This window comes from Aulonocara stuartgranti (assembly GCF_965226115.1).
Source record: "Aulonocara stuartgranti genome assembly, chromosome: 8".
Lineage (NCBI taxonomy): Eukaryota > Metazoa > Chordata > Actinopteri > Cichliformes > Cichlidae > Aulonocara > Aulonocara stuartgranti.
This window is the reverse complement of record NC_138959.1, coordinates 13,983,566-14,006,871: the sequence shown is the minus strand read 5'-3', so window position 1 is coordinate 14,006,871 and position 23,306 is coordinate 13,983,566. Positions and strand designations below refer to the sequence as shown.

The 23,306-nt window shown below is 38.7% G+C and overlaps 2 protein-coding genes across 6 annotated transcripts in view; both read left to right on the top strand.

Annotated features, from left to right (window-relative positions):
• Positions 1-443: 443 nt before the first annotated feature.
• Positions 444-13,694, top strand: LOC309712375 (cystine/glutamate transporter-like). 2 transcript variants are annotated; one of them, XM_082543099.1, is made up of 14 exons: positions 444-724; positions 7,729-7,964; positions 8,341-8,467; positions 8,545-8,660; positions 9,859-9,984; positions 10,607-10,706; positions 10,884-10,928; positions 11,012-11,135; positions 11,222-11,325; positions 11,403-11,499; positions 11,791-11,940; positions 12,054-12,231; positions 13,242-13,351; positions 13,457-13,485. In XM_082543099.1, the coding sequence occupies exons 1-13, from the start codon at positions 450-452 to the stop codon at positions 13,304-13,306; spliced, it is 1,743 nt and encodes a 580-aa protein (XP_082399225.1). In that variant the 5' UTR covers positions 444-449; the 3' UTR covers positions 13,307-13,351; positions 13,457-13,485. The 2 variants fall into 2 exon arrangements, with proteins under 2 accessions (XP_082399225.1, XP_082399224.1); XM_082543098.1 differs by having other exon boundaries at positions 13,242-13,694.
• A 595-nt stretch (positions 13,695-14,289) lies between these two features.
• The window catches only part of afap1l2 (actin filament associated protein 1-like 2), a 45,825-nt gene continuing 36,808 nt past the window's right edge, over positions 14,290-23,306 (top strand). The window contains exon 1 of one of the 4 annotated variants that reach the window (XM_082543313.1): positions 14,290-14,585. In XM_082543313.1, coding sequence (XP_082399439.1) covers positions 14,570-14,585 — 16 coding nt within the window. In that variant the 5' untranslated portion in view covers positions 14,290-14,569. The remainder of the gene's footprint in view (positions 14,586-23,306) is intronic. The other 3 variants (XM_082543314.1, XM_082543315.1, XM_082543316.1) reach the window with 3 other exon arrangements.

Genomic DNA, 23,306 nt, shown 5'->3' with positions numbered 1-23,306 from the left:
ACACACAAAAGGCAAGCATGATGACCCCAAATCATCCGAATCTGAATGTTTAGGACCTTGAACGTCCCGCGCAGTCAGGGCCTTACAAAGGTCTACTGCACAATAGGAATTCCCCAGTTGGATTAACTAGACAGTCCTTGGACACACACAGAAAGAGTGGAGGAGAAAAATGCCGGACCACCCCTGTTTTCAGTTCATGCTGAGCCACCATGCCTGACTCACATTCACACTTTAAACACTCACTGAATGCAGTATGATAAAGGCATGGGTCAAACGATTCAGAACGGCGTTCCGGCACTTTTTGTTAAATCTTATAAGACGTTTAATACAAAATAATGTAAAGTCAATCTTGTTTTTCATGTAGTCCACCCTGGCCCTTCCAGTGGATGCCATGGAAGCAGCTAAGTCACCACATGTTGTCACCCGCACACGTCCTCAGAGTGGTGTCGATGCAAAGAAGATGCAGGGACAAGATGTTTCTTGAAGTGGCGTCTAATTTCAAATGCAACATTTCAAATAGCTCAACGAATATCACCAAAGAAACAAACTGTTCTGTAACATTTGCAACATACTGCGTCTGCGAGCTACCGTTATCTGCAGTTGCTGTAGCTGCAGTTTCCTGGAAGAAAAAGAAAAGTGAGTGTGAGATAAGTTCACACATAGAGATGGAGGAAGACAAAAGAGAAAGAGGTCAGGAGAGGAAGATGGGAGAGTCTCTTCAAAGGTAAGGACCAGAAATTTAAAGCTTAAATCTGAACAACAATGAATGCTATTATATATGTCAGTTTAACCATTAAAATGAAATTTAAATAATATAATGGATCAAAGTAGGCATCCAGATACCTTTAACTATGGCTGACTTACAAGACCGGTTCCTAGAAGTAGTAATCGTGAGTAATTTTAATTTTAATTTAAGCTACTGATGTTCTTTCCAAATTCCACCTTTTACTAGCATTATACTGGTTTGACTCATTCCTCAAATCCCACTTTAACCACTGGATGAAGCATAGAAAAGGCTGACATCATCTGCTAGCCATAGTTTCAAGCCTAGGATCTGAAAAAAGAAAAAACAGAACAATGTTTCTCTAAAAGAGATTAAAAGCGTTTCCTTAATTAAAAATTGGATTTATTAATGGAAAGAAAAAGAAAGGGTGTTGATCCTACCTCGCAAACAATAATTAGATCAAAGAAAATTTACGTATAGCTCACATGACCTTGTGGACACAGACGTCTTTGTTTGACGATGAAGACAATGAAAAGTGGTTGAAATATCTGTAAGACTCAAAAACGTGGGCAAAGATGCAAATACATACTCTTTATTCATTATCATGCTCACTCGTCTTGATGTTTTGTTTTTTATGTGATCCATAAACAGTGTGAACAGCACATACAGTCCCGTGAAAAAGAAAGTTTTTACTGGGCTGTGTGAAATCCTGTGAAAAACTGAGTAGCCTACACCCGATCATTCAGTTCAACCATCTTTAGCAGCAATAATTTGAAGTAATCATTTTTTCTCTGACTTTATCGGTCTCTTACATTATGGAGGAATTTCGGCCCACTCTTCCTTACATCATTGGGCTTCAGTTCTTTGAGATTTGGAGGTGTTCATTAATCCGCAGCTGTCTTTGGAGTGTTGCAGCACTATTTGTTTTTCAGCAATTCTGTTGTAGACTTGCTCATGTCCTTGAGATTGCTGTTCCACTAACCCAATTTCAATCAAGATGTAGCTGTTGGACAGATGGGCTCACTTTGACTCTAGAATACTTTGGTATTGACTGCAAGGTGCCCAAGTCCTCTGGTAAAATTGGATGTCTCGAGAACGGTCTCGAGACCACTTTTATGTGGTCTTGGTCTTGTCTTGGTCTCGCTGTCTCGGTCTCGCTGTCTCAGATCGACATAGTGGTCGGGATATTTGGGGTCAACAGTATCCATGACACACAACGTAACGTTCGATAATGTGTCATGCGCAAAAGCTTTAGCTCTAAGAGCCGTGCTTAGAGAGTGCTTTGTAGTGAATCAGAAGAGTCGACTCCCATTGAGCGAGAGCCGGCTCCTCACTTAATTTCTTTTCGCTGCTCAGCTCTCACACAGTAGCTCAGCTATGCTCCAATCCCTCCATATTGTGGCCAATCACATGCGAGGATATAGGATAATATCATTATGTAAAAAACAGAGAGGGTGAGAGACGCGATAGTCAAGTGGAGCGTGCGTCTGTCCTCTCAGTAAGTGAGTGAGACTGTAGACAGCAGTGAGGAGGGCTGTGCGAGTGCATCGCAAAAACACATAAATATGCCTGGCACCCGTGGCTGCAATTTAAAGACTTTTTTTGTCTCGGTCTTGGTCTTGGTCTCGTCTCGACTTTGTCTTGGTCTTGACTCGGTCCGTCTTGGTCTTGGTCTTGTCTTGGTCTCGATACCCTCTGGTCTTGGTATTGTCTTGTTCTTGGTTTAGGCAGTCTTGACTACAAGTCTTTACTCTGGCTTCAAAGCGAGTCCATTACCACTCCACCACTTTGAAAGGTTTTATGAGACGTCTGTGCTGATATGCTGTATTTGGTTTTCACTCAAATTGGCGCTATACTTTATGACTAAACATCTCCACTTGAATTCTGTCTGTCCAAAGGAGAGAAGTCTTGTTGTTTGTTCGGGGAAACAACTTTTCTAACCATGCTCGGGCGATCGTGGCTCAAGAGTTGGGAGTTCGCCTTGTAATCGGAAGGTTGCCGGTTCGAGCCCCGGCTTGGACGGTCTCGGTCGTTGTGTCCTTGGACAAGACACTTCACCCACTGCCTACTGGTGGTGGTCAGAGGGCCCGGTGGCGCCAGTGTCCGGCAGCCTCACCTCTGTCAGTGCGCCCCAGGGTGGCTGTGGCTACAATGTAGCTTGCCATCACCAGTGTGTGAATGTGTGTGTGAATGGGTGGATGACTGGATATGTAAAGTGCTTTGGGGTCCTTAGGGACTAGTAAAGCGCTATATAAATACAGGCCATTTACCATTTACCATGCTGCCATGTTCTTTCTAGCACAAAGAGGTTTTTTCCTTGCACACTGCACAGCCTGATTTTGAGTTGAATTTACTTGGACGTCCACTCTTGGGATGCTTGCAGCATCTTGTTAACACACACCTGAGTGCTTTAGACCTGCAAACTGCCAAAACTTCTACTTTCCAGGAGGTGGTCACACTTACTGGTGATCAGTTAAACAAGGGGATTTGTAGCACCTGCTTGTTCTTTACCCTCTTCATTCTTATGGGAACAGTGAATGTGGACTTTCTTTTTCACACGCCTGTAGAAAGTCTAGTTATTACCATTTCTATCTACTAACACATAGTGGCATGGTAGCCTCTCGCCTGTCCCAGTTAAGCTGTTAAAACACTTTAGCTATTTTTCTTAATTAATTAATGAATTATTTTTCTGTGCACTCAAACCTTTTCATTTAGAAAAGGAATTATGGACATATAGATATCAAGATATAGGCCCCTAGAAGCTTAATCATACCCTGCCTTGACACTACCAGTGTTAAAACACCATCAGATAAATTGCTTGTTTTCCATCTAGACTTAAAAAATTAATGATCATATGTTTGTAGTGGTTGCTCCTGGTTTTAAAATTGCAAGACTGTCATCTGTGCTGATTCATGTCAGTAAAATCTACAACTAATCTCTCTGTTATTTTGTATCTTGTTTTGTCCTTGAATCACAATAGCTTGTTCTTTTATAAATACACTGTGTCATTTATCATGGTTGGGACAAGGTGTCTGACATGTAGGCCATCAAAGACTACATAACACAGTTTGAACAGCCATTCAATGTGATAGCCATATCGGAGACCTGGATAACTCCTGGAAAAGAAGAAGACTTTAAAATAAATGGATATGAATTCCTTCATGTAGACAGGATCAACAAGAAAGGAGGTGGGGTGGCACTTTACATTGATAAAAACCTAAAGTACAAAAGAATGGGAAGAATGACAACTGTTATTGATGGAGTGATGGAATGTTTATCAGTGGAAATAAGTATAGAAAAAAGGAAAAACCTAATTGTCAGTTGTATATATAGAACACCAGGATCTAAGATTGAGATATTTAAGGATAATATGGAGGACTTATTTACAAATATAAATCAGAAAAGAATGTTTATTTGTGGGGACTTTAATATTGACTTATTGAATCCAAATCATAATAAGAGTACAGAAGAATTTATTGATTCCATGTACAGCATAGGTTTATTTCCACTGATAACAAGACCGACCAGAATAACATCTCATTGTGCAACTCTATTAGATAATATATTTACAAATATAATAGAAGGAAAGATAAAAAGTGGGCTGTTAATCAATGATATAAGTGACCATTTACCAGTCTTTGCATCGTATAATTGCCATTATAAAGTGAACAACGATGGACATAAGATTATTTACAAAAGAATAAGAACAGAGAAGACCTTAAATTGTCTTAGAAATGAACTTTTAAAGCAAGATTGGAATATTGTATATGAACAAACAGAAGTTAATAAAGCTTACGAAGGATTTTTAAGAACATTTAACACATTACTTGATAAAAACTGCCCAGTAATTGAAATCAATAGGAAACACAACTATGCAGGAAGACCATGGATGACAAAAGGACTACAAAATGCCAGCAAAAAAAAGAATACCCTATATCGAGAATTCATAAAAAAGAGAACAATAGAAACTGAAATGAAGTATAAAACTTACAAAAATAAATTAACTAATATAATGAGATCCTGTAAAAGAGAGTATTACATTAAAAGGTTAGAACACAATAAAGATAACACAAGAGATATATGGAATGTATTAAACAGAATAATCAAAAATGAATCAAGGAATAATGATTACCCTGGGTACTTTATAGAAGGGACAAGAAGTATTAATAACATGGAGGAGATAGTAAATGGCTTTAATGAATTCTTCGTAAACATAGGGCCAAAACTGGCAGAAGAAATAAAGGTTGATGGAATAGAAAGGGACACTGGTGAAAATATTGAAAGGAATAGTAGCTCAATGTTTTTAAGAGCAGTGGAAGAGAAAGAGATTTATGACATGGTTAGAGGACTTAAGAACAAAACCAGTACAGACTGGAATGATATTGATATGGTAACGGTAAAGACAGTTATTGATGGTATCGTAAAACCATTAAAATATATATTCAACTTGTCGTTTCAAAAAGGAGTTTTTCCACAAAAAATGAAAGTTGCTAAAGTTATTCCCATTTACAAAACCGGTGAAAGACATCATTTTACAAACTATAGACCAGTGTCAATACTCTCCCAGTTCTCTAAGATACTGGAAAAACTCTTCATAAAAAGATTTGACAGTTTTGTGGAAAAATATGAATTAATGACAGATAGTCAGTATGGGTTCAGAAACAACAGATCAACAGCTTTGGCACTGATAGATTTAATGGAAAAGATAACGGAATGTATGGATAATAAGAGGTATGCGCTCGGAGTTTTCTTAGATCTAAAGAAGGCGTTTGATACTGTTAATCATGAAATTCTATTAAAAAAACTGGAAAAGTACGGGTTTAGGGGAGTGGTTTTGGAATGGTTAAAAAGCTATGTAGGGAATAGGCAACAATATGTACAAATAAATGAATATAAATCTAATTTGATGGATATAGCTTGTGGAGTACCTCAAGGTTCAGTACTGGGTCCAAAAATGTTTATTATGTACTTAAATGATATCTGCAGAGTATCGGAGATTTTAAAGTTTGTAATATTTGCAGATGACACAAATATACTGTGTTCAGGTGGGGAATTGCCACAGGTTTTGGAAATGATCACACAGGAATTAACGATATTAAAGAAGTGGTTTGATATAAATAAATTATCATTGAATCTCGATAAAACCAAATTTATGTTGTTTGGAAACCAAAAGAAAAACATCGAAGTAGAAATATGTGTTGACAATGTATATTTAGAAAGAGTAAATGAAATAAAATTTCTTGGGGTGATCATTGACCACAAGCTCTGTTGGAAGCCACACATTACTTATGTTCGGGGGAAATTGGCACGGGGCATTGCCGTCCTGGGAAAAGCAAAGCATATGTTGGATCAGAAAGCACTGCACATTTTATACTGTGCTTTACTACTGCCATATATGAGCTACTGTGTAGAGGTCTGGGGAAACACATACAAAAGTAACACACAAACAATAACTATAATACAGAAAAGGGCCATTAGATTAATAAATAATGTAGGGTACAGGGACCATACAAATGCACTCTTTGTCAAAATGCAAGCTATTAAATTCCAAGACTTGGTGAAGCTTAAAACAGCGCAAATAATGTATAAAGTCAGAAATAAATTGCTTCCCAAAGAAATCTGTAAATTGTTCATAGAAAGAGAAGGTGGGTATAACTTAAGAGGGAAATGGAATTTAAAAATACAAAGTGCTAGAACAACTTTAAGAACTATGTCAATCTCAATTGCAGGAGTTAAATTATGGAACAGTCTAACAGAAGAAATAAAAGACAGTCAAAACATAAAACAGTTTAAAGTAAAATATAAAAACCTAATTTTAAATAAGTATAAGAATGAAGAAAACGGGGTTAACCCAGGATGGTAATGTTGCTGGTAATGGTGTTGCGGTTCTTTTTTGGTTGTTTTTTTGTTTTTTTGTTTTGTTTTGGTTTGTTGTTTTTCCATAACTTGTGTATCTGCAAATATACACATTCTGTATTTTTCATATGAAAGAAACTATACTGTGGTGGGGCTTGCTAATTTCTTGTTTTTGATTTATGTATGTTATGTCTTGTTTTACTTCATATGTTTATATGTTTCATATGTTGTTTGTTTAATTTAAGACAAAAAAAAAAATTAAATGAATGAGAGGTAAAACTTGAGGGGGTAGGGACAAATAAGTAAATACTTCAGCCTACTCCTTTTCAAACAAATAATGGAATGATATTTTGTAATGATTGTGAAGGCACATGTTTGAAATGTTTGAAATAAAAATGAACTGAACTGAACTGAACATGTAGGCTTTAACATTTACAATACATTATGTTGACTACATTTTAATCACAAAGGTAATAAATTCTTAATGTAGCCCTTAATATGCTCAGACAGATAGTTTCACAATGCATTAGAGTGCTTTAGCAGCCTTTCAAGTGGATAGTTTATAATGTTAATATTTAAAAATGCAGTCTGCAGAGATGATATAAACCACATTGCTTAGGTTTACACTAATACAGCTTCACATTGTAAACATTTTACTCCCATACTGGTCAAACAATCTTCAAAAAGGTTTATTTAACTTGACAAAGAAACATGAGACAATCTGTAGCTGAATTCTTTTCATAAATTTGTAAATATCAGTGACGTGTTGTGACTTTTACAGGAAGGGAAGCAGTGATAAATGAACATTCTGTAGTAGGTAGACAAATGAGAACACATAAACTGTGTGAAACCAGAGGAAAATGACAGCTTGTGTGAACCTTGTTAAAAGTAGCTATGTGCAGTCTATGTAGCTGTTTCTGCAACATCCCAACTCTTTTCTCTTTGAGTCTAAAAGGACTCTGACAAGCTCCACACAAAAGCGTCAAGGCTTAAAGCTGTTATGTTTAATGGCTGAAGTTTGGAAGAGTACTGGCTTTGTTCCCTAGTCAGGCTGGACAATGGAGTAAGAGCGAGTGAACACAGAAAAACGTGTAGGTCGAGGCTTCTTTCTGTTATAGCTTCAAGCTCATTTACTTTGTGACCTGCAGCCACGGACAAATGGGACACACACAGATGAATAAAGAGGACGATAACAAGAAGAAGACGGACGAGGAGCTGGTGCACCTTCGGAGGGAGATTGGGCTGCTGCCTGCTGTATCTTTCATCATGGGAACAGTGGTGGGCAGTGGGATCTTCATTGCACCGAAGGGAGTCCTAATGAACAGTGGCAGCGTGGAGCTGTCACTTCTAGTGTGGGGACTGTGTGGGGTCCTCTCCTTGTTTGGTAAGATCTGAATAAAGTGTATTCTGTCTTTTAAAAGCTGTATTTATGTCTCAAGCTTAAAATTCCATAAACTGTCAATTAAAGATGTCAATTCATTGTTTCGTGAACTACACATTTTGAAGCATCATGTTGCAAGCTTGGTTATCAAAGTTTATCAAAGTTCATCAATAATTACAGATGTAAAAATAAATCTCTTAAGCTGGTCATAAATATTACATGTAATAGGTATCTTCAATGTATACATTTGTCTAATAACCACAAAATCTGATTTGAGCCCAACATGATGATCAAATTCTTTAAAGGTTTTGTCAGAAAGGCCTTTGATTGTCAAATCACAATCAAAAAATTTTCATGTGCTTATTTTCTGTTCTTCCAGGGGCACTGTGCTATGCTGAACTAGGCACCACTTTTACAAAATCAGGGGGTGACTTCACGTATCTATTGGAGACATTAGGACCCCTTCCTGCTTTCCTCCGACTCTGGGTTGAGTTCTTATTTATCAGGTAAGATTATTATTTATCAGGCTAGAGTTATAAAATAGAGTCAGCGCTTAATCACTGAAAATATTTTTAATATCCAGACCAGCTTCGACTTCCCTTGTGTCCTTGGCCTTCAGTCGTTATGTGGTGGAGCCATTCTTCGCACCATGTGCTGCTCCGACAATGCTAATCAAACTTGTGAGCATCCTTGGAGTGAGTGAGTGGTTTTCAGTTCTCAGTGTTGTGCGAAAGTCTTGAGTCTACCTTGATTTCTTTATGTTTTGCTTCCAAATAGACTGTCTTGTAATAATTTTTCTCTAATTTCTTTAGCTGACTCTATGAAGAACAGAAAAGATAACAGGGCAAGAGATTGTATTTTTGCTCTCACAAAGTGATTCCTAAAGTGTTATTAACCAAAAACCTCTCAAGTGTGCAGTGTTTCCTTTGAAATGTTGAGGAAATGGGAAAAAGTGGTTAAAAGAATCTGTAGCAGATGAACAAAATCCAATGAACATGTCCTTAAGTTATAGGAAAAATCCAGTAGAGACTGGGGTATGCATCTAGGCCTTCAGGTAATCCATCTAAAATTCACAGAAGCCGTATTAGAAATGGTCTAAGTGGAAGAGTGTCTGTTACAAAGCCACTGAGGTATGCTACAATACAACAAACTGAAAGTCTGGTTTCATGGAATATTGTTTTGTTCAAATCACTGAGGTACAACAGTGAGTGTCTGAACCAGCTGTAAAACACAGTGGAGGCTCTGTCATGGTTTGGGGCTTGATTTCATGCTGTGATTTTGGGGATCTTGTCAAAATTGTTGGAATTCTGAACACACAAAAGAAACGTCTGACTTTTATAAACCTTTCAATATCAGCTGGAAAGTATCTGACTGGGAATATTTTCATTTTTCAGCTTGAAATGATCCCAAATACCCTGCCAAAGCAGTAAAAGTATATGTGAATAGAAAAACACACAATTGAAAACTATCAGTCATGGACTCAGATCAGAGCTCAGATCTGAACTTGACAAAAATCAGCTTGAGAGAGGAAAGAAAAGGAGGCAGCCAACATGTAAAGAAGATCTTTGAATGTCCTTCAAGAAGCCTGGAGAACTAGGGAGTTCAAGAATAAAGGTCGGAGTACCAAATCTTTAAAGCTCATTTAAATTGTAAAAACAAGTTTCTGCAATTTTGTACAAACTTGTTTTGCCTATATACTTCCAAACAGAACACATATTTCCATGCGTGCAGAAATTTTACTCATTCATCTATTTCCCATTTTCCTTGCAAAATATAAAGAGATGAAGAATGACTCAACAACTTTGCACAGTCCTGTATTTTTATTTTTTTTACATGTTTGTATTATACTAACCACAATAGTTTATTTTGCCAGTTGTTTATCTTTGTGTGTCTGTAGCATTTCTTGTGGCAGTCAACTGCTGGAGTGTGCGCATGGCATCTCACATCCAGGTCTCTTTGACTTTCATTAAGATGTTTGCTTTAGTCCTCATCATCATCCCTGGCATCATTGCTTTGGTCAAAGGTGGGAACACGTAATTGTTATTTCTGAAGACACAGACTTCCTAACTGTAAAGATCCACCCAAAAAAGAAAATAAAAAATACTGAAAAAAAGCTGAAAAAAGTAAGAAATACTAAAAAGAACCAGCTTCAGGAACTAATTAGGTTAACTAGCAACAAATGAGCAATATGACTGGATATAAGAAGAGCATTTTAGAGAGTTTCTCAGAAGTAGAAATGTACAGAGGTTCACTACTCTGCAAAAAAAAAAAAAAAAAAAAAAAAATCAGAATAATGTAACATTCTTGCACAGTGGTAAAACATGGCTTTGGCCCAAATTTATGTTCAATTGAAAATACGACATTGCTTTTCAGAGACTGGGATTTTCTCTGTGTGATCATTCAATATATTTTCCATGTTCAGTTGTGCACGAAATATAAGATTTGTAAATTCTTGCATCGTTTTTGTACATTTTTGCACAGCAACCCAAATTTTGCAGAATTGATTTTGTACTACTACTACTACCACTAATAATAATAATAATAATAATAATAATAACAACAACAACAACAACAATAACAATAATAATAATAATTACAATGCATTCAGTTGGTTGTCATCTCTTTCTGTATCATCCTTTTTGCAGGAAAGACTGAAAACTTCCAGAATGGTTTTGAGTTTGAATCATTAACATTAGACAGGCTGCCACTCGCCATCTATAATGGCCTATATGCCTACAGTGGATGGTAAGCAAACATATTATATCAGGAGAGCTGCTACAAATACAAACGATTTTAACATGTTTGGGTTTGGGTTTTTTTTACCATAATTTATACAAAACTATTTTGCTTAGCTTTGTACAGTCCATTAAATCATACTGTTACAAACATCAGATGCCTGTGTCATTCCTTATTTTTCTTTAGGTTCTGTTTGAACTTTGTCACAGAAGAGGTCAAAAATCCAAGCAGGTAGATTGCATCTTCATTTTTTGTTTCTCAGACCAAGTTGGCTGCAGCTCTTATATCACTCTGTCTGTATCCTGTCTTAACAGAAACATCCCACTGGCAATAATCTCGTCTATGGTGACCGTGACAGTCTTATATGTGCTTGTTAATGTGGCCTACTACACTATGTTGGCTCCCACTGAGCTGCTGCTGTCTGATGCTGTGGCTGTGGTACATCACATTCTGTACTGTATTAAAAAAGAAAAATCAGAGCGATGTGTGTACAGAGTTTGTGTGATAAGCTCTCTGTCCCGCAGACATTCGCCACCTGTGCTCTTCAGGGATTGGATTCTGTAATTCCAGTACTTGTGGCCTTATCTTGCCTCGGAACACTTAATGGTGGCATCTTTGTGTCACCAAGGTATTCGGACCTCATAAAACATGATTACTGCCATCTTTTCTGTGGCTTTGAACTCATGTGAGAGCTCTGTCTTGCAGGATGCTTTTCGTTGGAGCCAGAGAGGGCTACTGGCCACAGATCTTTTCCACATTCCATATCCGCAGACACACACCTTTACCTGCTTTGCTGTTAATGGTAAAGAGCTGTCCACACATTATAAACCAGTCATCTACGTAAATAAATAGTAAAACGCTTTGAAAATAAAGTACAGAAGACAAGGCATTGGTCAAAAACTCTCAAAGTAGAATGTTTAATTTCAACCAAGAATAAGTCCTAATATTTTATCGTGAATATCTTATTAAATATATTTAAACTGTATATTTAATTCACCTTAAAAAGATATGAGATGATTCTTGATTCTGTGTATTTAATCACTGTGTGTGTAACAGTGACATAAGAGTTACTCTGTTTTCTGTGTGTCTCCAGTACCCACTGATGGTGATCATGTTAATCAGTGGAGATATTTCCCAGCTCATCAGCCTTACCTCCTTTTCTTGTTGGTTCTTCATTGCCTTGGCAACCTTGGGGATGCTCATCCATCGATATCGTTTCCCCCTCCACCCTAGACCTTTTAAGGTTAGCATATTGTACTGAATTGCAAAGCCTTTTTGTCTTACTACATGTTAAACTGAACAATTTATTGGTTTGTTTGTTTATGTATTTGCTACATTGTGGTTATTAACATTAAGGTGCCGTTGGTCGTCGCAGTCACCTTCACAGCGGTGTCTTTCTTCATTGTGGGTCTCTCTCTTTACTCGGACCCTTGGAACACAGGATGTAGTTGTGTAGTTACATTGTCTGGGGTTCCAGTTTACTACATGACCGTCTACCACTTTTGCTTGCCCCCCACATGGAGGCGAATCTTCAGTAAGTCTCATACCTGCAAAGCATTTGAAGTCCTAGTCCATCTGTCCTGCAAGATGGACTAGGTCTCTCACAGAAACACGTGGTTGTTGTGAAAACACTGCGTCACTGCAGTTTTGCCTTAAAATGTATTATCCAGATTTTGATGGGGAAGTCTAGCACCTGTTTGCGTGTAAAATCTAGGTGGTTTTCCATCAGCTGGAAGTGAAATCATGCAATATGCATACTCATTTTGTTACAAAACATCCCTGTGAATGAGGAAGTTAATGACTGAAATCAACTCCTTGCAGAACACGGACACTTTTATTTGTAGTAGTGCTGAAACTTCCCTACTCCTATCACTATCTTACAAATACCCATAAGTCCAATATAAGAGGTGTAAGCAATAATAATAGAACGATAATTTCATTATTTATTTAAATATTTTATTTTGAAAATACAGTGACCACAATGTGGATAACACAGGAACCACAAAGTTTTCCAGTTTTCCACGTAATGCACTTTTTATTAAAGATTTGATTTATTAAGGGAAAAATGTTATTCAACAAAGACGAATGGGCCAAAATTCCTCCACAGCGATGTAAAACACTCATTGTCAGTTATCGCAAAGTCTTGATTGCAGTTCTTGCTTCTAAGAGTGGTACAACCAGTTTTTAGGACAACTACTTTTTTACACCAGGAAGGTTTGGATAACATTTTTGCCTTAATAAACAAAATGATCGTTTAAAGACTGCATTTTGGATTGATTGGTGTTATCTTTGTCTAAGATTATACATTTTTTGAAGAAACATGGGAAACATGTAAGTGTGACCAAAAAAATAAATAGAAGAAATCAGGAAGTGATACATAACATCTTCACAGCACTGTATGTGAAACACGAACCTTGGGCTATTATTAAGTCATCAGACTCTGAGCTGGGTCAGACCATTCTTTAGGAAGACAGAAAGATAAACATCTTAAGAAAGAGAGCACTTCTTGACCTGTGCATAATACTGTTTCTCCAACATTCCCAGATTATTGCAGCAAGCAGCTGCAGAACCTTCTTGAAGTGGCTCAACAGGAAGTCAAGACATGCTGAAGACCTGCTTTCTACCAATATACTTCCTGGATAGCATCTTGACAGGTTCTAAATTTTTTGGAATAGCAAAGGGGGAAATTAAACAAAAAGAAAATCCTCTGGTTGAGGAATTTTAGTTAGAACACTGAAAGTGGTCGTTTTTTTCTCAAGGTGACTGCTGATGGGCTCCTGAAGCTGCCAAGATCTGTAGGAGCCATAAAACATTGTTCTATCCGAAGGCTGTGTTTTATTCCTGTCATGGTTCCTTTAGATCTTTTTTTTTTTTAAAGAACTATTGGTTATTTCATGTTTTTCTTTTGCTGTCACTGAATATTTTAGAATGTTTTTCTTTTTAACCCCCCTTTTTGTTTATTTTTCAAATAAATCTTGCTTTTTTTTCTCTTCTATATTCACCTACATATTCATATTCTGTGTCTGCATTGAATAAACACAATATGTTCACGTCTTCAAATACCAGAGTGCGTGTCGTGCGTTTTAATCATCTTCTGGAGCATGATCTGCTACTCCGCTTCACATTCCTCCCATACTTCCACCCGGTCACGGTTCTCCCACGGGGATTCTCGATTGTTTAGGCAGAGAACTTCACTTTTCTGCTGCAGGAGAGAACGAGAGAGCTGGAAGGCGACAGGAACTCACTTTCATGTGAGTGCTTATTAGCAGTCAAGGATGCCAATCCAAGATTTGGTAAACAGCAGTTTCTACCTTTCTGGATTTGGAGGATTTCTGGTGTTTGCCTGAGGATTTGTTATGTTACGGCAAAAACATAATCAATTGACATGAAACAGGGTTCCTCTCTTTAGCATTAGCCTTTTATTCGACCCAAGATAGGCAACTGAAGCACAGCAGAGAAACAGATAAAATGAGCTTCTGGATACGCAGACTTCCCTTTAGTTTCCACTTTAGCGCACGCATTTAAATGCCCTTAAAGACAGCTCATTCCCCCAGTTTGTCACTGAAAGTCTACGGGCGTGGATGTTTGAGTGACACCTGGATGATGGTCTTGAAGCAGCGACGTAGTCTCTGTCTGGATGCTGCAAACTTGGAGGTGGAGGAGGTGTGGCAAAAAAGAGAGATGAGGAACAAGAGGAGAGCGCTGTTGTTCCGTCACAACTCAGCGTGTCCGGCTCAGTCAGTGTATTGTTGAAAACGGGAGGGTCGGGCTACATTCCGCATTAGTTGCAGAAGTAGTGCCATCATTGAGGAACTTTGCCGCAAAGTTTCGTTGGGATTGATTCGTTTTATGAGAGCTGAAGGGGCGAGCGAATGGAGAAGCACAAAGGTAAGAGGAGAGGTTTTGTGTCAAGAACATGAGAAAGGGCTGCTGACTTCTCGGGTGGGATTGGTGACACTGCTTTCTTGTGAACAGTTGTAATAAAAAGTGGTACTGTGCAACACGCAGGGTAGACAAAAACAGGCTTGCGGTGAATAATTACTCGGGGTTTTACACGGGAGAATCTACTGCTGTGACTTTATATACTTTCGAAATGAACGATTAAGAAAAGCATCTTCAGATAAAAGTTGTTTCGGTTGTGCTTGTTCTGTTCTGCTGTGCTGTGCTGGAATAACACACTGTTTTCAACATGTGGATCATTTAACTGTCGGTCACCTGCCACTCATTAAGGATGTAACCAAAATAACCCGGGACACGAAGATGGCTTTTCCACGACCATTCAAAGTTGGGTTCCATAAAATTGTTTACACTGTGGCTTCTGATGAATTCCATTAGCTGCAACATCGTTCTCACAGCATTCCTCAAATTCCTGTGGTTATTTGCTCGCGAGGGGATGAGCAAGGTCCTTTTAATGCTTCCTGATTAACACAATCAGAGTTTAAAATAAAGTTAGGTGAATCTCACCTCGCTTGCCTAACTGCAAAAGAAAAACAAAACATCGCTCTTTGGACCTCTGCACTGCTGAGAGGAGTGACTGTCCGACTCCTGGCTGGAGTAGAAACAATGGCAACTAGTCAAAAAAGTCTTGCTCCCACATTCCCGTTTACCAGCTGACTGGTGAGCCCAGACTGCTAACTCCCACAGCCCATCAGATTACACAGTCAGTGTTTCAAGCAGCCACTTACAGAGGTGTTTTATGCGTATGTGCATTTTTCACCCACTGTGGGAGAATACCAGCTGAGGCGTTTGACTGATTTTTTTCTTTTCTTTTCACATATCCCTTATGTTTGTTTTTGTCTTAGCTGAACACAGATATATCTGGAAATGTTTTTATTGGGCTCAGAGGAATTTTCCTCTCCTTTGTTACCCGCCATTCCTCCCAAGATTATGCCAGATTATTTGACAATGACAAAAACATCAATGATATAATAACAAGTAATAACATGTAATAACATCCGTCGCCCTCATGTAACAAACAGTGATGTTGTCATGTTTTAGGACCGATGATATTACAGCGATCGTCCACCAGGGGAGCCACGTTGCTCACTTCACCGCCTGCTGTGTGTGTGTCAGTGGTTTTAAAAGTAGTAAGAAGTGAGATTTGCACCACTTTCATTTGATGCCTATCAGGTCATCCTGATAGGGGATAAAGGTGTTTAAAATGCCAATGATTCGATGAATTATGAGTCAGCAATGAAGGGGAGGCAGAGGCAACAGACTTGCAGTGGGGATGTAATTGATTAGAGAAGGGCAGAATTGGGCGGGTAAGAAACAGGCTGCAGAGAATGAGTCGGTGTGTTCAGGCTGAAAAAATGGAAAAAAGCTGGACTGCACCTCTTTTGGCAGCGCACTAGGACAATGAATTAGATACTAACAGCCACAGGCAACCATTGGAGGGGGTACAGTAAAGGGAAACCTGGGAAAATTCAGGGAGGCCAATGACAAGGAAAGGTATTATTTAGTATTCTGGAAATGTTTCGTGCTTCTGAAATCTGACTCGTGCCGGTTTTCTTCCAGAGAAGCAGCCCAGCAGCTCATGCCACTGATTCTCACACCTTGTGCCAGAGATGAGGATCGAATTAGTTCAGCCACCTGGAGCTTTGTTTGGTTTCCATGACCTCTGGGCTGTCGTGAGACATATTTGGGAATCGATTATTACAAAAGAGAACGCACACTTCTGCAGCTCAGCCAAGAGACGATTAGAGCCCTTCTTACTCAGCCATTGGCCCTGAGCTCGCTTTGCCCTGCACCTGATTAAAACCCACATGCTGGTGTTTTAGCCCACAAAATATTAAATAATCAGAGCGGTCGAAATAGTTATACAGTCCTCTTTTTTCACAGATTACTTACTGATACCAGATGTCTTGTTAACTGTGTCTTTATCAGCTGATAAATGGATGAAGTCCTTAGACACCCTCATATTTTCATAGTATTGGCTTGACATAGAAATTATACATTCATAATATACAAGTGGAACTATAGAAATAATTAAAGTGTAATTCCACTAAATGTTCCCATAATGGGAATAGAAGCATATGTTTATTTTCATCTAAGATCCTTTCCAGTATTTATTATCTTCGTTTCCTTGTCAATCAACGGCTTCCACCTAATGCCCTTGTTTATTTAGCCTTCCATGCTAATATGGATCCCAGCAATTTGTGCCTAAAGCTATATGCTACATATGCCTGTCTTCCAGTTCTTCACAGCTGCGTTTCACCCATAAAGGCGACGGCTTCTTTTCTCGCCTCAGCCATCAGTCTTCTTCTCCAGCAGTGATCTGCCTCTGTGAGCAGTTCCAAAAGAATATGCAAGTAAAATGGAGGCATGCTGAAAGATGTGCTTGTGGACATTGTTGGTTTAGAAGATTATGCAGAAGACTCACAGATTAAAACTGTATGAATCTGAGGAGTGGTGGAGCATAGTTTTTAAAAGTTTTAAAAGTTTGCAGTAAAACAAGAATGTGCTGCCATGCGAGTGAAGTGATATTTAGGTGAAATTAGTGGAGAGCCCTCTACAAGCTGGAGCAAAGGCACCCCTAAAGGCACAGGTAGCTGTAGGATTTGGACCCACAGCACAGTCATATTGGTGTTCAAACAGGTGCAATGTTTAGTCAAGAAGTCCCTCATTTACCAAATGAGAACCCATTAATATCATTTGTGGTCATTTTGCTCAATTCAACAACGAGTGCTTGTATAACACAGTAGTGACCAAATCTAATGTATTTTTAACCATAAGTATTTGTGTGCTGTGTGTGGCTGCAGTGAAAGACGCTGTGCACAAACCGCTAAATGCTGAAAAGCTATTTTCACTTTTCTTAATCTGTGTATGCCAGTAATGGCACACTTTTTATTACAGTGCCACAAACGCCAAACCTTGAAAACATCTTCAAGTTCAAAATCCCATAATTTATCAAATGAAAGGAAGGGATGGAGTTGGAAATAAAAAAATTCATTGACCTTAATTCACATATTATTTTTTGAACAGTTTTACAAATCCAAAAGGCACCGATCCCCTCCTAAATGTCTTTTTAAGCCGGTATCTCCATATTAGCATGCTCTTCAGTCTGTCAGCACAGATCATGCCAATCAATTTAAGGTGCTTTTCAGCGCAGCTTAACAATATGAAACTGTCAGTGGGTCTAGTGGGTTTGACCTGCTATCAGCTCAGCAGTAGCTTGCTTAGATGTAGACCATTAGAGCTGGCATGGGGTCTCCTGGTTCACTCGTATGTGTGTCATGGGATGAACTTGCCAACGGGGAGTGAGTGAAGTGTGGGTAATTCAGGAAGCTGGATGAGGCTATAAAAATGATGAAAAGAAAGGCGGTCTTCCTGTTCTGTGTGAGTTTGGCTCTTTTTGCCCTCTGGCTTGCACTCTCGCCCATTTTTAACACATCAAACGTGTCTTTGGTTTATGGATCCAGCTCTGGATCAACCTGTACTTTGTTTGCTTCTCACCAGGTACACTTTTGTTGGAGAAGGTACACTTGTAATCACACACTCATATGCACAGTCTCTCCACGAAGGCCTTCTTGGCAGCCTTTCTGTGGGATATTTAACTAAGCGGAGAAACTTTAATGTGGCTGGACTGAGGCTGGGAATTGCCGCTTCTAGTCTGTCACTTTTTTTTGTATCATTGAGTCAAGAAGTTTGACACATTCGTAAAGCTTTGTCTTTTTTTCTGAATTAATCAGTTTAGCGCTACTCACTTAAAAGCCACACAAAGTGTTACATACATGCACACACACATCACACCAGAGAACAGCGGTGTGAGGAAAGCGTCTGAGGGGAAGCAGTGAGGAGGTTTGAGTGAAGGATGCAGGCGGGGTGGTGGATTAAGAAGGGGACGTGGAACCTCACTGAGCCTCCTCTGCCTTATGGCCCAGGGGCTGACAGATATTTCATCTCTGTGTGTGTTTGTGAGAAAGGCCAAAGGCAAGGAGAAAGTTTGTTTTGGAGCAAGTCTTATGGTACAAAGTTAATGTAATTTTTGGCTGCCTGGAGAATGTAATTCTAGGCTGAATTTACTAGGTATTTGTTAATTAGCTAGCTATGCTTTGGCCCATCTACTGTTGCATGCTTAGCAAGGAGAGGGAGACAGCAGTGTCTAGGCAGATTTATCCTTAGGTTTGCACTTGAAGCAACCCCTTCAATGGATCCACTGTTGATTAAATCATGATTAGAGCAGCTTAGAAGATGGTGTTTTGAATCATTAGTCTCTATTTATATTATAATTTCTGAGCATTATTAAAATTCCAGCGCATTAAAAATGTCAAATTAAGCCAACAACTCAGACACTAAGCTTCAGCGATGAGCCAGATTTCGGCATCGTTTTTATTTTCTCCCCGAATCTCATGTATACGCAGCCTCACAGACACAAATTTGCAGCATCACATCTTTAATCCGACGAGTCGACTCTTCAGCTTTGGCGTTTATCTACACTGTCTACTGTAACCTGCATTGAATCCTAATCAAGACAAAATTGTGTAAGCAGAGCAAGGCCTCTTCCTAAAATCAACAAAGATTTACTTGGGCTTTTAGAGGCCATTAGCATGCTTCAGCAGTGAAAAACTGCCTGATTTCTCCAAGGGCTCAGATGTAAGCCTCAATATAAATGAGATGGCACAGATCTAAAGAAAGACCGCCAAAAAGAAAAGAAAAGAAAAGAGTGTAAAGAAAGTTGAAGCGTGATTCGAATAAAGGCAAGATTCAATAGTTGGGGCAGAGGGAAGATAAAAGAGGAGACACTTGAAAAAGAAAGTGGAATGACTCTTGATAAGTGGCTTCTTTATAACTTCTTTCATCCTTATAGTTTAACACCTCAATGGGAGGGTCAGCATGGAGAGTTTGCCCTTGTGAGCTTTGTGCGAATTCTTCTTCAGCTCAAAGTCTTATGTTGTCATTCGCCCATGCCGTGCCCACTCTCTTTTACCTTCTTAATTATATGACACTGTTTCTTTGCAGGTTGTTCCTCCTTCCTTGTTCATGCTGTTATTTTTATCCTCCAAAACGAAAGGAAAAAAATACCAAAACAAATAGTTCTCTATTGTGAGCAGTCATGACTTCAGGTTTTTGTTTCTATCAAAGACTTGGGAGCTGATTTCACTGATCTGTTCCTGTTTTTTTAGAGAGGAGTGTGTGTGTGTGTAGTGCAACAGCATGCTGCAGTGTTCAAATCAATCGACTATTTGGGCTCTTGGCTATAATAAGACTGCTGAACGCTCTCAAGCCTTACTTGTATCAATTCCTCTGCAAAACTCTTTCTCAACCTCTATCACCTTATCAGAAAGTGAGACTGCTGCAGATTATTTTTGGAGCACTTTAAATTGAACCATGATTTATATTTTGTATTGCTGAAGAAAACTGTCTCATAGAAATTATGATGATGAACAGCCAAACAGAGACTTTTTGAACAAAATCCAGTCGCTTCCAAATTGTTTTAATTTACATATGCGACAAGTAGCAAAATGTGTTGAGCCTGACGACCAAAACATGTCGCTACAAGACCAGCTTGTAGTAACAAGGCTCGGTATGAATAGGCTTGTTTTTTTTTGTATTTTGCTTTCATCTCATTCAGTACTTTGAAACAAGTCCTTGGACCTGAAAGTGCTACTGTAGTCAGTCCTTCTGGGTAGTTAGCTTGGCATTACACAGAATTAAAACCCACAACTACTGGTCTCCATGGCCTCGCCGTGCAATGAGCAGTGACGGAAGTGACTAGGATGTGAAAAAACAAAAAACCCCACATCTCAGTGGTTTTTGAACACTGCTACATGCTAACGTAGGAACTTGTAATCACTTGTGATCTTCGCTATTCCTTTGTGTGTTCTTATTATGTTGTGACTATATGTAGGTGCAAAGACTTTTTGTGTTCTTTCGGCGTCCCGTTTTTAGATATATGGTCCAGATAAAACACAATATTTGCTCTCAGAGGTGAGGTTTGTTCTTTGTACATTGTCTTTATGCTGAAATTCAAAGGCATTTTGGCATAATGGTACGCTGCATAGACCTGTGATGGCTTGCTTTTAACCTGGGGAATACTTAACGCATCTTTTTCATGGGACAAGGTGACAGCTAAGAGTGAATAAAAGGTTGTACGTTCCAAAAATGCATTTATTTATCATGTGCTAGTCCATTAGGCATCTCAGGGAGGGCTAGTAAGGCTGTACGGTATCACCAGTCATATTTTTGTGTGCCTCAGGTTGGCACTGATTTGTTAATACAACTTTTCATTTCTCTCTTTGTCCTTCAGTGTTGCTATCAGACATTTACAGCCCCCTTTTTTTCTGAATTCATCAAGTCAACTACTTTTTTCTCTTCTGTGGTTTCTATGGAAATAACACCACAACACAGCTTGGATTAATCCAGCCATGTCGGTCGCAGTCTCTGTCCAACAGCTGAACCCAGCATGTTTCACATAGAAAAAAACGTGCACCTGCCAATTTGGATGAAACACCAATCAAATTGTTGTTTGATCCTTTATTCATCAGTGAATTATCTGCCACTCTCACCAAAGAAAGAGCAGCCTGGAACAAATCAATCACATGCAGCTCTTTGGTTTTTTGGTTTTTTTTTTTTCCAGTTGTGCACATTTTTCGCCTGATACAAATCAGCTCTGCTTCAGTCGTTTTTTCGTGTCTACTGGAGCAGAAGCACTTTTAAGTGTGTGACAGGGCGAAAAGCACATTACAGTCCAAACGTTTTTACTGTGACTTTGGCTACTGGTTCCAATTCTCCTTCTTGCCACCACTTCCCTTTTGGGAGTCGTAGCTCTGTAAGTGTCAGTCACAAGGCTAATCAGATCATCGAGCCGGCATTTGGTGTCATTTCATGCAAATTAGTTTTTACTAGATTTTTCCAAAATAGAGCGATCCTCTAAAATGGATTTATGTAAGTTTATAAGCTCTTTTTCATATCTATAATATTTAATGTCATATATTCATGTTTGTCATGGCTTGAACTTCTTTGCTGTTTGTGTTTACCAATTCATAGAGATCAAGTCTTGATTGGTTGAGTGATCGTTCATTCCAGTAACAAGCAAGAAATCACAGTTTGGCTTACTGAACTTGTTGAACATGGATTTATTTTATTTTTAATCAGTTTTATCTCTGGTGTTTTGTGTGACATGTCATTAGTAGAGTGCATAGTGAATTAGAATTAGAATTAGAATTCAACTTTATTGTCATTGCACATGCACAGGTACAGGGCAACGAAATGCTTTTTGCATCCATCCAGAAGTGCTTTAGTGATATAGATATATTACAATATATATTAGCAATAATATAGATATGTGAGTATATTACAGAAATGGGTCTATTATGGTATGTTATGATGTACACGGTATGAAGTATGTTGTGAATATTCTATAACTATAAGTATGTACAAGCTGTAGTGAGTACAAGCTATGTACAGGCTATGAACAGGATATAAATATGAAAAACTATACAGAATATGAAATAAATAACTTTACAGAATCTGAGATATACAGCTATACAGAAATGGGAACTATGCAAGTTGTAAACAGTTGTAGGATTAAAGATTATCGAATGTACAGAATGATTATTTACACAGAGCTATACAGTAGTGCAGTTAAGATAAGTGAGGGTGTAGATAGTTTCTACAGAGGCTATATAAAGTGCTAGTGGTGTGAGTAGATAGTGTGAGTGTGAGTCATAAAATATGTCGGGAGAAACGGTCACACCTGCTGTGGTGAGACTCTTCTTTCTGCTAAATATGTTGTAATCTTAAAAACAAATCAGATAAAGAAGATACACCTCTGGATTTCAAATCTAATGCTGTGGTAAATGGATGAGTAAACGCTGGGTGAGATGGATGTAGACTCATGTGGAAAAAAGAAAGCGCACCCTCTTTCACTTCTAAGGTTTTATGCATCAGAACATTCTGTAGTCTAGTAAATACAAACTCAAATGAAAAACAACACATGACATATTACACTGTTGAACTTGAGCCCTTTTCTGTGTGATGCTATCAGTCTCTCGCATCTTGAGGAGGAATGTGCCTCACTCTTCTTTCCAGCATTGCTTCAGTTCATTAAAGTCTGTGCGTATTTGTTGGTGCACACCTCGCTTATGCTCCTGCCACATTTTAACTGGGCCAGGGTAGCCTTTAGTGGGCCATTGCACTTCCATGTTGCATTATGTCATTCGAGCCCAGTCGTAGCTGTTGGATAGATGGCCTCACATTTGACTCTAGAATACTTTGGTATACAGAGGAGTTCATTGTTAACTCAGTGAATGCAAGGTGGGTGCAAAGGTAGGTCCTGTGGGTGCAAAACAAGCTCATCGCACCTCCACCACAGTGTTCGTCAATTGTTATGAGGTGTTTGTGCTGAAATGCTTGGTCTGTTGCAACTGTGCAAATATAAACCGTACTTGTTCAGCTTAGACTGAAGAAGTCACTGGGATGAGCGATGAAACGTTTCTCCCACTCAACACGCTACATCCAGATAAACAGCAACAACTTTCTGGTGTCTACTTGTTCAGTCTTCTTCTAATGCACTGTTATGAACTTTATCCTGCTGACTGAGAGTGAATTTGGGTTTTTTTCTAGTTCCTTTGAACATATCTTGGTCTGACCTTGGACTAATTTTGC

Bases quoted from the DNA above. Each gene is read 5' to 3' on its own strand.
- LOC309712375 (XM_082543098.1), top strand. From the start codon at position 450: ATGCAAAGAAGATGCAGGGACAAGATGTTTCTTGAAGTGGCGTCTAAT. The intron at 10,707-10,883 runs GTAAGCAAACAT...ATTTTTCTTTAG, and splicing joins CTATATGCCTACAGTGGATG to GTTCTGTTTGAACTTTGTCA. The intron at 11,326-11,402 runs GTATTCGGACCT...TCTGTCTTGCAG, and splicing joins GGCATCTTTGTGTCACCAAG to GATGCTTTTCGTTGGAGCCA.